This window comes from Danio rerio, chromosome 16 (genome assembly GCF_049306965.1).
Source record: "Danio rerio strain Tuebingen ecotype United States chromosome 16, GRCz12tu, whole genome shotgun sequence".
Classification (NCBI taxonomy): Eukaryota; Metazoa; Chordata; class Actinopteri; order Cypriniformes; family Danionidae; genus Danio; species Danio rerio.
In genome coordinates this window covers 15552632-15568783 of record NC_133191.1, presented here as the reverse complement: position 1 = coordinate 15568783, position 16152 = coordinate 15552632, and the positions used below count along the sequence as shown (strand labels likewise).

The 16152-nt window shown below is 39.3% G+C and overlaps 2 protein-coding genes and 1 long non-coding RNA gene across 4 annotated transcripts in view; 2 read left to right on the top strand and 1 right to left on the bottom strand.

Moving 5' to 3' along the window:
* Nucleotides 1-16152, top strand: part of sntb1 (syntrophin, basic 1) — an 87848-nt gene that overhangs the window by 27294 nt on the left and 44402 nt on the right.
* Nucleotides 1-16152, bottom strand: part of LOC141378192 (uncharacterized) — a 65658-nt gene that overhangs the window by 45346 nt on the left and 4160 nt on the right. The window contains exon 2 of the long non-coding RNA XR_012392063.1: nt 14701-16117. This is a non-coding gene — a long non-coding RNA (uncharacterized lncRNA). The remainder of the gene's footprint in view (nt 1-14700; nt 16118-16152) is intronic.
* Nucleotides 8105-13226, top strand: LOC141378189 (uncharacterized). Its single transcript, XM_073925962.1, has 2 exons — nt 8105-8182; nt 8970-13226. The coding sequence occupies exon 2, from the start codon at nt 11026-11028 to the stop codon at nt 12556-12558; it is 1533 nt and encodes a 510-aa protein (XP_073782063.1). The 5' UTR covers nt 8105-8182; nt 8970-11025; the 3' UTR covers nt 12559-13226.

Here is a 16152-nt window from a genome sequence, read left to right as displayed (position 1 = left end):
AGATTGCTGATTGCTGAACCAGAAAGTAGCAACATTTGTACCTCAAAAGAATTTCCGAATTACCTAAAAACTAGAATAATTCACCTACATGAATTAGGAGAAGGATGCCAAAGGGTATCACAAAGGTTTAAAGTCTCTATCTCCACACTCTGAAATATAGTAAGAAAATGGAAGGCCACATGAACAGTTCTTGTGCAGGAAAGATGTGCTAGTACAAGAAAAATATCTGAAAGGCAAAGGTGAAGAATGGTTAGAATGGTCACAGTCAAACCACATACCACCTCCAGAGAGCTCCAGGAACATCTTGCTGCTGATAATGTCATTGTACATTGTTGTACATAGTTAAGAGCACTATTCAAAAAGAACAGCTTAATGGAAAGTGATGCAGAAGAAGCCTTTTCTGCATTTTGCCAACAAGAAGAGTCATTTGAGGTATGCAAAGGCTCATCTGGACAAGCTTGAATCATTTTGAAAAAATATACTGTGGACGGATGCCACAATTATAGGCGCTTTGCATGGCAGAAGAACACAGCATTCCAGGAGAAGAACAAGCTCCCTACTGTAAAATATGGTAGAGGGTCCATCATGCTGTGCGGATGTGTGGCAAGCAGGGGTACTGGAAACCTTGTCAGAGTTAAAGGTTGCATGGATATCACCCAGTATCAACAGATTCTGAAGAATAATGCTCAGAAATCACTCAGGTTGGATGTTTTAGCAGGACAATGACCCAACACACAGTTCCAGATCTATCAAGGAATTCATGCTCAGACACGAGACAATGTTCTAGAATGGCCATCCCAGTGCCCAGACTTAAACATCATCTAAAATAAATGGATTGATTTGAAAAGGGCTGTTCACACTTGGCACCCATCAAACCTGACTGAACTGGAGAAATTGTGCTAGGAAAAATGGCCCAAAATGCCTTCAGCAAGAATTCAAGGACTTATCCTTGACTATAAGAAGCATCTACAGGCTGGTATTTTAGAAAAGGGTGGCTGTACAAAAGATTGATGTCACTATTCTGTTGGGGTGCCCAAATGTTTGCACCTGTCTGTTTTTGTTATGATTTAAATTGCATTGTATCTGTTGGTTAAATGCAGTGCATTTAGAAAGTATTCATAGCGCTTCACTTTTTTCCACATTATATTAATGTTATAGCCTTATTCCAAAATGTGTTAACCCATAAGAACCCGGACCAATTTTTCCTTATAGGAAAATTATGGGGCATATAATACAGACCAAATGGACCACTAATAACATGTTTCTGCAGTTGTTTTTGAAATACAACCCCTCTTTGTGAAAGATCTCTAATGTTACATAAATGTCACATTGGGCATTTATAATACATTTTTCATGTTACATATATGTCACATTGGGCATTTATTTCACAATAAAAAAAATACATTTTGTCAGTTTTATCTGCTACATAACATTTTTTTCCTAGTTTATTTGCTTTTCCATCACATGTTTCAAAGCCCCATAACTGTGACCCATACATTTTGCAACAATTCTTTTGAGACATCAAAATTCGACCTTTTTGGTATATATGGTTATTTGTATATTGTTTTCACAATTTGAAAATGTGTGAACTAAATAAAAATAAATAACTACCTCACAGTGGCTCAGTGGGTAGCACTTTTTTCTCCCAGCAAGAAGGTCACTGGTTTGAGACCTGGCTGAGTCAGTTGGCATTTCTGTGTGGAGTTTGCATGTTCTACCCATGTTCGCGGCGGTTTCCTCCAGGTGCTCCGGTTTTCCCCACAGTCCAAAGACATGTGGTAAAGGTGAATTGAAAAAGCTAAATTGGCCGTAGTGCATGAGTGTATGAATGCAAGTGTGTATGGGTGTTTCCCAGAGCTGGGTTGTGGCTGGAAGGTCATCAGCTAAGTAAAACATATGCTGGATAAGTTATAAAGGGACTAAGTAAAAAAAAATGAATGAATGAATAAATGAACTACATCACACTGAAGGTTAACATGTTAAACCTGCACATGTTGTCAGCCACCATGGAACACCTAGTGTCATTTTCTCAGTATGCACAATTTCCTGGCATTTTGTCTTAGACCAATACGCAGATAGCTTCCAACCAGTATTTACGATTCTTTAACAGTGGAGTAAACAATTTTTTGAGTTCCAGATTATTGCAAAATGTACAAATGCGTTTGTTCCTTCAGCAACGCGAACAATTCTGCTGTTATCAACTTTCTGAAATACTCCAGTGGTGTGTGAAGATAGTCTGGAGTTTTGGCACTAAGTCATTTGAATGTCCACCCGGGGGTTTCAACTTTCTCCAAGAAAAAGTTTAGTTGCCCTCGCTGGCCAGAGTTTATGTTTGGCTGTGCAGCTTCTGAATCTAGATCACTTGATCTGCTAATGTCTAAATCAGATCCACTTGATTCACCATCCTCCATGTTTTTTCTACTTCAAGTGTAATCAGGATCATCAATGTCTTTATTCGAGTTACTGTCACATCCCTCATACTCACTATCATCTCTGTGGATACACTCTGTGCATTCTGAAAATCAAATTGTTTCCTGAATCTAATCATGTTATTCTCACTTCGATTTTACAACCTTAAATTAAGACCAACATATAATATAAACATCTTGTTACAGCTTGTAGTTATAAAATAGTTTCAAAATACATTAACAATATAATTAATGTGACATTATTAATTTTTTTTGTTAATATATGCTTTGCAATGAGCAGTAGAAATTATTAAACACTAAAATAATTTAATCAGCTAAATTATTCGAGCAGTTTGTTACTATTTTTCTTAATGTGACAAATATGTCACATCAAAATTCCACCAACTGTTAAGGTTAACCCGATGTGACATATGTGTCACTACAATATCTTCGTACCTACATTTATATCAGTTTGTTCACGAAATGTATTAAAATCACGATAAATGTAATCTAGGATGTGTTATTAAAACTTTAGTATAGTTAAATGGGTCAAAACATACCTTTAGTAATAAAAACAGATATCTTTAAAAATTCCTGACAGTGCAACATGTGCTCCCACATGCTCCCACACAGTCCACCATTTTGGACATGTTGCCACGACAACAAAAATGCACACATTCTCACGTGACTGAACCTGGATGTTACTTATACGTCACTTTGAGACTTCCCGAGTTAAAAATGAGGAATAATGCTTTTAAAAGACCTTTTCAGATGATCACAATTGTTTGTGACACCCGCGTCACAGTGGGTTCTTATGGGTTAAATGCATTTATTTCCTCAAAATTCTACACCAAATACCCCAAAATGAAAATTTGAAAAAATATATTTTGAAATGGTAGCAAATTTATTACAAATATAAAAATCTAAAAAATCACATGTACAGAAGTATTCACAGCCTTTGCAGTGAAGCTCTAGATTGAGCTCAGGTACATTCTGTTTCCACTGATCATTCTTGAGGTGTTTCAGCAGCTTAATTGCAGTTCACCTGTGGTAAATTCAGTTGATTGGACATGATTTGAAACTGCATACACCTGTCTATATAAGTTCCCAGGGTTGACAGTGCATGTCAAAGCACAATGTTTGGAGAAAACCAAGCACCGCTCATCACCAGGCTAATACCATCTTTACAGTGAAGCATGGTGGTGGCAGCATTATGATGTGGGAATGTTTTTCAGCAGCAAGAACTGGAAGACTACACTGTAAAAAATTAAAAGTTGAGTAAACTTAAAATTTTAAAGCAACCGGCTGCAAAGAAATTTTTAGTTTACTCAACTTCAGTGGTTGAAGTTGTGCCAAATTATTTTTTTAAGTTGACTGAAATGGCTGGTTTAAGTCATGACAACTTTCAAGCCTAAGTTCATCTAACTTGTCATTATGAGTTTGCCTAAAATTAAACAGGGGTTGAGTAAACTGTAATAAATGAGTTGGCACAACTTAACAGAAGTTCAGTTAACTCAAAGCTGTGCAGCTGGTTGCCTTAATTTTTTAAGTTGATTTAATCTTTATCTTTTAATTCATAATTTTATGGAAATCTTATATCTGCGCTTCTCAAACAAATACCTGTATGACTCTAAGTATGAAGTTAAGAGATTACAAAACACACTATAAAACACAATATCAAAGAATATATTTATTGACAATTCTGCAAACAGTTTTCTGTCCAAATGAAATGTACTGCAGTACAGAGAAGGAAAAGAGGCAACAAAAAGGTAAATCCTCAAATCCTATATTGCCTTTTAAGTGCTCGAGTTAAGCAAAAGTAATATTTAAAATGCTTGCACTATCAACATTTTTTTCAAAGTGCAAGAGTAATTAGTTTTGTCACGATATTTTAATTTTGTTACCCATCAGTTCTATAATTTTAAAAACGTCCATTTCCTGCTAACATTTGAGCGTTGTTGACCATGTTTTAAACACTGTTATATTGCCATTGTGTTCACATGCTCAACAGAAAAGACTGATTGGGCGTGAAGATCAGTTCACCAAACTCACTGCTGTTTACTGAGTGTAACCACAGATACAGGGACACTTAAGAATTTCACATTGATCAACTGGTCTGTGTATAAGCTGACACAAGTGGTACGCTGTGTGTGTGGGTGTGTGTGTGTGTGTGTGTGTGTGTGTGTGTGTGTGTGTGTGTGTGTGTGTGTGTGTGTGTGTGTGTGTGTGTGTGTGTGTGTATCTGTGTTTGCACTCCATGAACATCAGTGAAGAGCAGTGAAATGGTGAACTTCTCAGCCAATCACAGTCATTTATGTTGAGCGCTTGAACACAACAGCCAATCTATCAATTGGTGGGAAATGGATGTTTTTAAAATTTGAAAATGTAAAATCAAAACTGAATTTAAGTTTGGTGACAACACCAAGAGTAACACAATTTCAGTGTACAAACAAATGCATTCAAGGCCAATAAACACTTTCTGAATAGTTTCAAAGATGTGTTTCAGTTCTTTGGGGTAGTTCATAATGAGGAAATTAATCAAACCAAAGAGGAGAACAACAGCTGATCTTTTCCAGCACGATTTGCTCTTCCAGAACCACAGACAGGCACCTTACATTTAGGTTGGTCTGAAGAGTGGCAACATCATCTTCAACAGTGCTAAGGATGTCCATCTCCATCTCTATTGTGCAAATATCTTCTGGCTCTGTGTCCTGCAGTAAAAAGAAACATAAAAAGAGGATGAAAAACTATTTTTACTGCTAAATCACAAACATCTCCAAAAAGCAAGGTAAAAAAAAGCAAAGGCAAAGCAACTTAATTTGGAAACTGAAGGTAGTAATGTCAGTAACACAGTCATTTATATACCTTCTATTTATAAAACATTTCAGGTAACACTTTTATAATAATGAATCATTTATTAAGCATTAGCAAATAGTGAATTGATTATCCGTTAAGCATCAACTCTACATGAATAAACATTAGTAAGCTATTTAATAAGTACTAGTATCTAATAAATAAGTACTAGTATCTATTAAATAGGTAGTAGCATCTCAGTAATAGGTACTAGTACCTAATGATTAACTACTAGTAGATAAAAATATGCACTAGTCACAGCTGGAATACATACTAGTCAAAACTGAATAGTTGATATCTCAATTAGAGATCCCATAGAAATGAATGGGAAATTTTTTAATTCATTACAAGTAACAACAGAATAGTTACTAGTCACTATTAAAATAAGTACTAGTATCTAATAAATAAGTACTAGTATCTAATAAATAAGTACTAGTATCTAATAAATAAGTACTAGTAACTAATAAATAAGAACTAGTATCTATTTAATAAGTACTAGTATCTAATAAATAAGTACTAGTAACTAATAAATAAGTACTAGTATCTAATAATTAAGTACTAGTAACTAATAAATAAGTACTAGTTAGTACTTAATGGAAAAGAACTAAGAAAATGGATAAGTACTAGTAACAAGAAAATAGATACTAGTACGGGCTATAGAATAAAAGTTAAAACGGCTTGCCATAGGTCATCAGCTATTGTCACATTAAACCAGATGCTCAGACCCTGAGAGATGACAGGTGGCACCACTTTACAATTGAAGGGCATTAATTATGGTTATTCACAGGTTAGTCATTTTGATCAGAAATTCCCAACATGTTTTAATTATTAAAAATGAAATTAGCTTCATAATTATTGTTGCAGCACCTGTTTTCACTCCCTGGTCAGCCGGACTCAGTCATGGTTGTTCTACTAAAGACTAAGTGATGAAAATGTAGCATCCTTTACAGAGGTGAAAACAGTGCTACAAACTTTTCTTTTAGGGAACAAACTGTTTTGTAACTTCAAAGATTAATTACCTGCATGAATTCCAATATTGCACACAAAAAGAGAAACTCCATGGTAAACTCCATAAACCACAAGCTCCTGGAATACTATATGTACACTACTAGTGACTTCAAATGAAGCAAACTTCACAGGTGGCTAGCTTGTTAGCCCGAGCTTGTCAGAAATGATCTTCACACGATGTAACTTAGTTTTTTGGGAACATAACATTACATTTTACTTTAGATTTGCACGCTATTTAGATTAATTTTGATAATAAAGCTAAAACAAAGCTTACCTGAATCAGGAGATGGCAGCTGCTGCTGGTGAGAGGACACCTCGTGCAAAATGGCACCCGAAGACAGACTGAGCATGTGCAAAGACGGGAAGTAGATGATCCAGTAAAGAACTCAAAATGTAAAGTCTGCTCAACTTAAGTATTTACTTTCATTGAACAAACCAGTTTTAAACCTTCAGTTAACTCATTTTTAAAAGTAAACTCAACACTGGGCTCAAAATATGTCCACCCAACTTACAATTTTGATTTGAGTTAGCAATTTGCAAGTTGGATTTTTTACAGTGTAGTCAGGATAGAGGGAAAGATTGATGCAGCAATGTACAGGGACATCTTGAATGAACACCTGCAACAGAGTGCTCTTGACTGCAGACTGATCTTCCAGCAGGGCAGTGACCCAAAGCACACCGCCAAAATATCAATAGAGTGGCTTCACAACAATTCGGTGAATGTCCTTGAGTGGCCCAGCCAGAGCCCAGACCTAAATCCTCTTGAACATCTCTGGAGAGATCTGAAAATGACTGTACACGGTCGCTTCCCATCCAATCTGATAGAGGTTGAGAGGTACTGCAAAGAGAAATGGGCAAAAATTCCCAAAGACAGGTGTGCCAAGGTGTGGCATCATTTTCAAAAAGACTTGAAGCTGTAATTGCTGCCAAAGTTGCCTCAATAAAGTATTAACCAAAGGCTGTGAATACTTCTGTACATGTGATTTTTCAGGTTTTTTATTTTTAATAAATTTGCAACAATTTAAAAAAATCTTTTTTGACATTGTCATTATGGGGTATTGTGTGTAGAAATAAATGAATTTAATCAATTTTTGAATAAGGCTGTAACATAAAATAATGTGGAAAAAGTGAAGCGCTATGGATACTTTCCGGATGCACTGTTATGTCAGAACTGAATTGTTGCTTTTTCCCTAGGCTATAAATATATATTCAAATGAAATTGCTGATTTGAAGGATCAGCAGGCTATGGCTTGCAGTTATGAAAATTATAAGGGGTGCCCAAACTTTGGCATAAAACTGTATTTATCATATTAAAGTATGTATGCAAATTTAAATATTAAGATAATGATCAGATTTTTTGTATATGTTTGAATTTAAGTTATCTTGCAAGTACAATGTGTACTCAGTCAATATCATCATAGTCATCATTCTAAACCTGCACCATCCAGATGAACAACTCTTGATGTATAAACAAACTTAACACTTGACCAAACACATTCAAGGATTATAGATGAAACATCAATCTCAGATCTTTTATTCTGTGTTGCTGAAATCATTTACTCTCAAGCAGTAAAATTTTCCACCAGCCACACGGCTGCTTTTTTTTGCGTATATAATCTTTTTGTTGTCACAGATACGAACGCTGTGGTTTGTGAGAGTAACCATAACATTACACAGGAAGTGTGTTAAAAGATGATGTACCAGAGCTAAACTGCTTGACAGTCATGGCAGACGGAACGAGTCACATCCCTTTTAAAACACTGTACGGCTTTGTGTCAGCATGCTGTGGAAATATCTAACAAACTGCATTCTAATTACTTTTCTTTTTGATGTAGCTCAGTACAAAAAGACCTGGCTGACGGAAATCTGATGGGATCTCTCTGTGAGGAAATATTTAACTTCAGAAATGTCAGGTCAAGCAGAATTCTATTAGGAGGATAGAAATTAGAATGCAAAATGTTGCTATATTGTAGAGCTGTGAAAATTGTTTGAGAGAATCTAATCGAGTTTTCATCAGCAGATGGCGCTGTATGTCTTACAAACAGCCGTATTCTGCTTGCATCCAATTCCTTAAAAATACCGCCTTGAAATTAAAATAAGGTTAGTAAAGTTAGGAAAGGTTTAAGGCAATTTAAACAGCGATGGTATTTAGATGTTTACAACTAATTTTATAAGCCAACTTACATGACTTAGCTAAACCCACAAGTGCTCTTCCTCATGATCATTTGAGTGTATGTTAAAAAAGGAGTCTAAAACGCCTTCTTCTGTTTAAAACTAAGCTCAGAATCGATTTAAAGGAGAATATCAATAAATGAAACACATTTTCACAGCTCTACGAATATTGTACTTTAAGTTCCTGACAAACCAAATTGACAGTTGGGCTTTGTCGAGTATCTGTCAATTTAAAAAAAAAACATTTTTTGGTGTGGTCAGTGTGTGACATTTATTTTTGTGTGTGGTGTGTGGGTTTTTAGCCAGTTGACATGTTGAACCAGCATCAGTTAGTGTCACATGTGAAAACTGTTTCATGTTTTCCTGAATTCCATTGTTTCAGATATTTACTTGTATTGAATTTACATATGCAATAGCCGATTTATTTTTACAGATATATTTTAGTTTTGCTGGTTGAAAGTGTCTTCACATCCTGATAGCAATCATTAAGTTCATTGTAAATATTTGTATATGTGTATTCATGTACAGGGCCGGAGTGGGACTCCTTTTCAGCCCTGGAGTTTCAAGCCTCAGACCGGCCCACCTCAGTTCCCGACTGACTATATTAAAATAAGGTCTTTTCCAATTCAGTTTCTAATTACACTATCACATCTTTTTTTGAGAAAACAGCTGCTTTAGAACTTCAAATATTCAACAACCTTAACAGTATTATATGTTTTAACAATAAAAATTAAAAAAATAAATGACTCATACGAGGATCAAACCCGGGTCGGTGGCGTCGTAACCTATCGTGCTAACCACTGGACTACAACAGCTATACGGTGAAAGTGAGTCATCTGACTTATATCATCATTAACCTGCAGGCTGCGGTAAAATAATGAATAAGAAGACTGTGGTCAAGTAAATAAATAAATTAATTTAAAAAGTATGACTGCTGAGAGCAACAGATTCTGGAGCTAGGGACACCGGCCCTCCCGGCCAAAAAATGGACTGGCCCAACGGGAATTCTCCCGGTCCTCCCGATTAGCCAATCTGGGCTTGTTCATGTATTTTGTGAAAGTCAAAGTCAATAGTTTTCAAAGATGAGGATATTGGACACCAAGAGCCCAATCAGTGGTGTCTATGGTGTTTTTCTATGAAACAAATATTAGTGTAGAAATAACATCTAATGTTCTTATCCAACACAGTTGGATAAGAATATTAAGGACAAGCAGTTTAGTCAGGCTTTTATGTTGACCTGTAGATATGACAGAAGGCTGTGTGGCTGAGAAAAGATATTGGATGGTGGTTCAGGGTTTTCCTCTTGAAGTAACAAACAAGATAGTAAAACCAATCGAGTAACTGACACAAATATTATCATGGACCAAAAACAATGTTAACTATTTCATGGTGTAAGTTGCATTTTCCTGTACTCTTCAAATACGACAACAAATTAAAGCATTGCTTATTAAAGGGAACCTATTTTACCCCTTTTACAAAATGTAAGATAAGCCTTTTGTGTCTCCAGAATGTGTCTGTAAAATTTCAGCTTAAAATACCCATCAGATTGTTTATTAAAGCCTCTAGAATCTGCCCATTTTGTTGTCTGAATACAATGTACAGTAGTCGTTTTTGTTCACACAAATGCCGTTTGCAGTACACATACACGCATATTAACGTTTACTAACACCATGCGGCTGTGGTGATTATATCGGTTAAGAATTACACAGATTTTACTGTATTTTTCAAACATGCCCTCATCCTGTTTTAACCCTCTACCGCATGGTGTTGCCAAATGGCAAAATAATATTTATGTTCATTTTTTTAAGACCAACGTTCTCATTTTTTTTGTTGGAAAGAGAAGACCTTGTAGCCAGTGATGTGCTCTGGTTAAGTCACATAACATGCTGTGTTTTTCTGTGGCACTATTTCTGACGAACTGGCATTTATTGTGAGTAGTTGCTGAATGCAAATGATAATGTCAATCAAAACAAAGGATCAGATTATGTCAGATCTACAAACAAATCTGAGACATCACCTCCAGTAAGTTATGACATATTCACAACAATTTTTTCTTTTTATAAAATTCGTTTTTTGAAAATTAGCTAGCTAGTGTTACGATAACAAGCGATCATTCACTGGAGATCGCTGGTTTCCTCTTCATCATGAACTTCACTTCCGCATTCCCCAGGACTACATTTCCATACATGCACTTCTTCCAATCACGCACGCCTGGTCACTCATCTTCCTGATTACATCACCAGCTGAAACCTGTTACAGAGACTGATTACACACAGTATTTAAGCAGCACACACACTCATTCACATTGCCGAGTCTTGTCTACTGTTTGTTGACATTTCAACGCGTTTCTTCCGATCTTGTTTTCTCCGTGTCTGTACCTAGCTTAGTTTCCTAGTTATCCTGTTTAGCCGCCAGTCTTTCGACCTTTTGCCTGTTTACCGACTTCGACTCTGGATTTGCCCGTATATGCCTGTTCATACCTGTTTTGACCATTGCTTGCCTGACCACGAATAAACCTGCATTTGGATCTTACCTTCAGTTGTTTGTATCTATCCCGAATCACAACAGAAGACTCGGCCACATTATGGATCCAGCAGTGTTTTTGGTCCGTCTACGCCAAGGTAATCAATCCCTCGAGAACCACATCCAGTGTTATTTGGAGATCGCTAACACCACTGATTTACCAAACTGTATGCTCATTGACTTTTTTATTTATGGGCTTAATGAGCCGCTAAAGAGCACACTTTCAAGTGTTCGTTCTCGAGGGACTTTCTCTGAATTTTTGGACTATGCTCTACGCACTGTGGACTCGTCCTTCACCGTAGGTGAGGTGGAGGAAACTCCTAAATATTTTTTGGGGAGGGGCAGTGTACAGCAAGACCAGATACCACCGGGGCTTGCTGCTCATTCCATCACCACACTCCCAGCTCAGAAAATGGCCGCATCTAGTCCTTCAGCTCACAAGATGGCCGACTCCAGTCTTCCAGCTCACAAGATGGCCGACTCCAGTCCTCCAGCTCACAATGTGGTCACAACCAGCCTTCCAGCTCACAATGTGGTAAGCGCCAATCTGCCACCAGCTCACAAGATGGTTTCCTGTTCCTTGTCCGTTCCTGCCTTAGTTCCTATTCTAGTTCCTGAAGTGCCATCAACTGAGTCCCCAGAATGGTCACCACTACCGGAGTTACCAGAACTGCCAGATCCTCCAGAGCTGCCAGACCCTCTAGTGCTGCCAGAGCTGCCAGACCTTCCAGAGCTGCTAGACACTCCAGTGCTGCCAGACCCTCCAGTGCTGCCAGACCTGCCAGACCCTCCAGAGCTGCCAGACCTTCCAGAGCTGCCAGACCCTCCAGTGCTGCCAGACCCTCCAGTGCTGCCAGACCCTCCAGTGCTGCCAGATCCTCCAGTGCTGCCAGACCGTCCAGTGCTGCCAGACCGTCCAGTGCTGCCAGACCGTCCAGTGCTGCCAGACTCTCCAGTGCTGCCAGACCCTCCTGTGCTGCCAGATCCTCCAGTGCTGCCAGACCGTCCAGTGCTGCCAGACCGTCCAGTGCTGCCAGACCCTCCAGTGCTGCCAGATCCTCTAGTGCTGCCAGACCGTCCAGTACTGCCAGATCCTCTAGAGCAGCCAGAGTCTACGCCGCAGCCAGAGTCTACACCGCAGCCAGAGTCTACGCCGCAACCAGAGTCGACTCCGCCTCCTGAGCTTCTTGAATGGTCGCCGCCTGAGTTTCCTGAATGGCCGCCGCCCAAGCCTCCTGAATGGCCGCCGCCTCCTGAGCTTCTTGAATGGTCGCCACCTGAGTTTCCTGAATGGCCGCCGCCCAAGCCTCCTGAATGGCCGCCGCCTCCTGAGCTTCTTGAATGGTCGCCACCTGAGTTTCCTGATTGGCCGCCGCCCAAGCCTCCTAAATGGCCGCCGTTGGCTGAACTTCCTGAATGGCCGCTGCCACCTAAGCTTCCTCAATGGTCTCAGCTCCACGCTCCAGGCCCTCCGCAACTCTACTCTCCGGGTCTTCCGCAGCTCCACGCTCCAGGCCCTCCGCAACTCCACTCTCCGGGTCTTCCGCAGCTCCACGCTCCAGGTCCTCCATTGTCAAACGATCCAGGACCATGACAGCTCTACTCTCCGGGTCTTCCGCAGCTCCACGCTCCAGGCCCTCCGCAGCTCCCTCCTCCGGGTCTTCCGCAACTCCACGCTCCAGGCCCGCCTCAGCTCCACGCCCCAGGTACGCTCCAGCTGCATGGTCCTGGCCCTCCATCCCTCCCCCTGTTCCGCCTCCGCTCCACCCCCCGCCTGAACTGTATTTGGAGCGTCTGGAAGCCGCTCTTTAGAGGGGGGGCTATGTTACGATAACCAGCGATCATTCACTGGTAATTCGCTGGTTTCCTCTTCATCATGAACTTCACTTCCGCATTCCCCAGGACTACATTTCCATACATGCACTTCTTCCAATCACGCACGCCTGGTCACTCATCTTCCTGATTACATCACCAGCTGAAACCTGTTACAGAGACTGATTACACACAGTATTTAAGCAGCACACACACTCATTCACATTGCCGAGTCTTGTCTACTGTTTGGTGACATTTCAACGCGTTTCTTCCGATCTTGTTTTCTCCGTGTCTGTACCTAGCTTAGTTTCCTAGTTATCCTGTTTAGCCGCCAGCCTTTCGACCTTTTGCCTGTTTACCGACTTCGACTCTGGATTTGCCCGTATATGCCTGTTCATACCTGTTTTGACCATTGCTTGCCTGACCACGAATAAACCTGCATTTGGATCTTACCTTCAGTTGTTTGTATCTATCCTGAATCACAACAGCTAGCAAGGTCAGCCGTGAACTTTTAAGTTGTAACAACAACAACATAAACGCTAGTAATATAATGTTGATTAGTCATGTGTTAATGGCATTTGCATTAGAATAAAATCTAGTTTTAATGGCAATACTACTTTTGAATAGATATGAATACAGGGAGCAGTGTATTAGTGAGCACCACCATGTTCTATGGTTAGTAAAACAAGAAAAGGACAGAACTGGCTGAGATGGGTTTTAGTGACCATTAGAATTATGTAGAATAGACTTTTGATAAGAGCAGTGATGGAGACAGTTCAGGTAAGTTAGCTATGAGGCAGATGAGACAGGTTTAGTATAGTATATAGTATAATATATAAACATTGTTAGCTAGTAGCTACATTTTTTGATGCATCTGGATATATTAGTCATGCTATTTATTTGTTAAAATATTAACTGAACAAAATAATTATGTTTACTCTGTTGTATACATGATAATACAATGTGATTGTATTCAATAATATTCAGCAAAAAAAAAAAATGGAATAAATGAAAGCTGTTGGAATATCAGTTGTTGAAAGGTATGTATAAGGTGTCCTATTTTAACATCAGGAAATATTATAAAGACACTTGTTGTGTTTCAATCACTCCAGTTTGACAGTGGACACACTATACCTGCACACAGTTCTGTCCAAACAGCTTATAAAAGTTAACTTTGATCATAGGTGTCCATTAAGACATTGGGCTCTATTTTGACGATCCAGGCACAAAGTCCAAAGTGCAGGGCGCAAAAGAACTAAGGGCGTGTCTGAATCCACTTTTACTATTTTAAGGACGGAAAAATCTCCTTTGCGCTGTGGTGCATGGTCTAACAGGGTTGAGCTTATTCTCCTAATGGGTTACAGGTGTGTTTTGAGAATAAATCAATCAGAGTTTCATCTCCCATTCTCTTTAAGAGTCAGTTGCTTCATGCAATAGCACATCTGCTATTCACATGGCAGACTTTGTAAGTGGAAAAACTAAATGCTTCACTAGCGAGAAAACAGTTAAACAGACCATCTATACCACGAGAATGAGAGAATTAGCCTCCTAGTTTTTTACTTTCACTTTTGTGGATAAGGAATTGTGTTGTGCGCACAGACATCCATAAGCCTATACATAATTTCTTACCCAGAGATGGGTTGCGGCTGGAAAGGCATCCCCTGCGTAAAAACGTGTTGGATAAGTTGGCGGTTCATTCCGCTGTGGCGACCCCGGATTAAAAAGGGACTAAGCTGACAAGAAAATGAATGAATCAATAATTAATTTTGTTTATTAAGCGCAAAGATTTGTTTTAAAACTACTTCTAAATTCAGTTCTAATTTTCGGCAAACTAATAAATGAACAATAATAAGGAAGTGTGGTCAAAAAAACAATTTTTCCAAATATACATACTAGCCTGCAGCTAGCTCTCTGCAACTCTTACATGGTCGCCCACTGAAGCTAAGCAGGGCTGCGCCTGGTCAGTACCTGGATAGGAGACGACATGGGAAAGGTTGCTGCCGGAAGTGGGGTTAGTGAGGCCAGCAGTCTGTGTGGGTCCTAATGCCCCAGTATAGTGATGGGGACTCAGTGTACGGAATTTGCATGTTCTCCCCGTGTTTACTCTGGGTTTCTTCAGTTTCCCCCACAATCCAAAGACATGCTGTATAAGTGAATTGGATGAACTAAATTGGCCTTATGAGTGTTTGTCAGTACTGGGTTGCAGCTGGAAGGGCTTCTGGTTGGGCTGGAATAATTGACGGTTCATTCTACTGTAGTGACCCCTGATAATCAGGGACAAAGCCGAAGGAAAATTAGTGTGGAGTGGATGATGATATGTAATACCTATCATTTCCAATTGTCAAGGTCCTTTAATATGACTATTACATAACCGGTAGGCTGCAAGTACGAATACCACCAAAATGTGAGCGGAAATGGTCACATTGTGTCTTTTAGGCAGAGATCGTTTTTCTGAATTGCAGAAAGCAATTTCATTCCAAAATGCTGTTTTAAAATGAAAACTGTCAAGTGTTTTGCCTGGAAATATATACGCCAGAATTGCTTCATGTCACCAGAGCTACAAACTTTTACAGCAATTCTTTAATCTGATTGGTCAAGAAGTGTTTCAAAAGGTCTGATATTTGCTTTTTTTATGAATGTTTTACACTGTCACATTTCTCATGACAGAATCACAGCTGTGTTAATATTCGGTACAGCAGCGTTCCTGTTCTGAAGATATCACTTAAATACATGGCGTAGGTTTGTAGCCAGAGAGATACGTGGCCTGATAAACTGACAGGTAGACAGTCAGACGTAAGACTCATCCTCTCCTGCCATGTGCTGCCAATCAAAGCTCTCGACAGACCGGCTGCCAGGTCCTCAGCTCTTACCCTCTAGCTCTGTTTTCAATTTACACGATTGTGTCCCATGTCTTCTAGTCCATCCATCACTGTGGTGCTCATGCAGAGCTCTATCAACACGGCTTACCTCAAGTGCCAAACTGGGAGAGGATTCCTGTCAAATTCCTAAAGCAAATCCATCTGGAATAGAAGTAGAATGTGTCTTTCTTCCACTGTTGTCGTTGGTGTTCTGATACTCCAGAGTGGAACTTTAAATGGAGTTGTTTTGGTTGGAGCGAGAGTGGCTGGTGATTTGGGGAATGGAGATGTTCCTCTATGACAGATGTGTCAGTGACCTCTCCATCTGTTCTGTGTCATTGATGCTCTTGTTTGGTTTGACACATTGTGTTTGGAGACTGACTAAATTTAGGTCATCTTCTTTTTGTCCTCTTTGACTCATTTATTGGGATGTTGATGGTAAATGAGTTAGGTTCACTGAAAGTAAATGCATTTTTGTTGTGACTATGGCCCAATGTTTAGAATAAGAATTTTTTTTT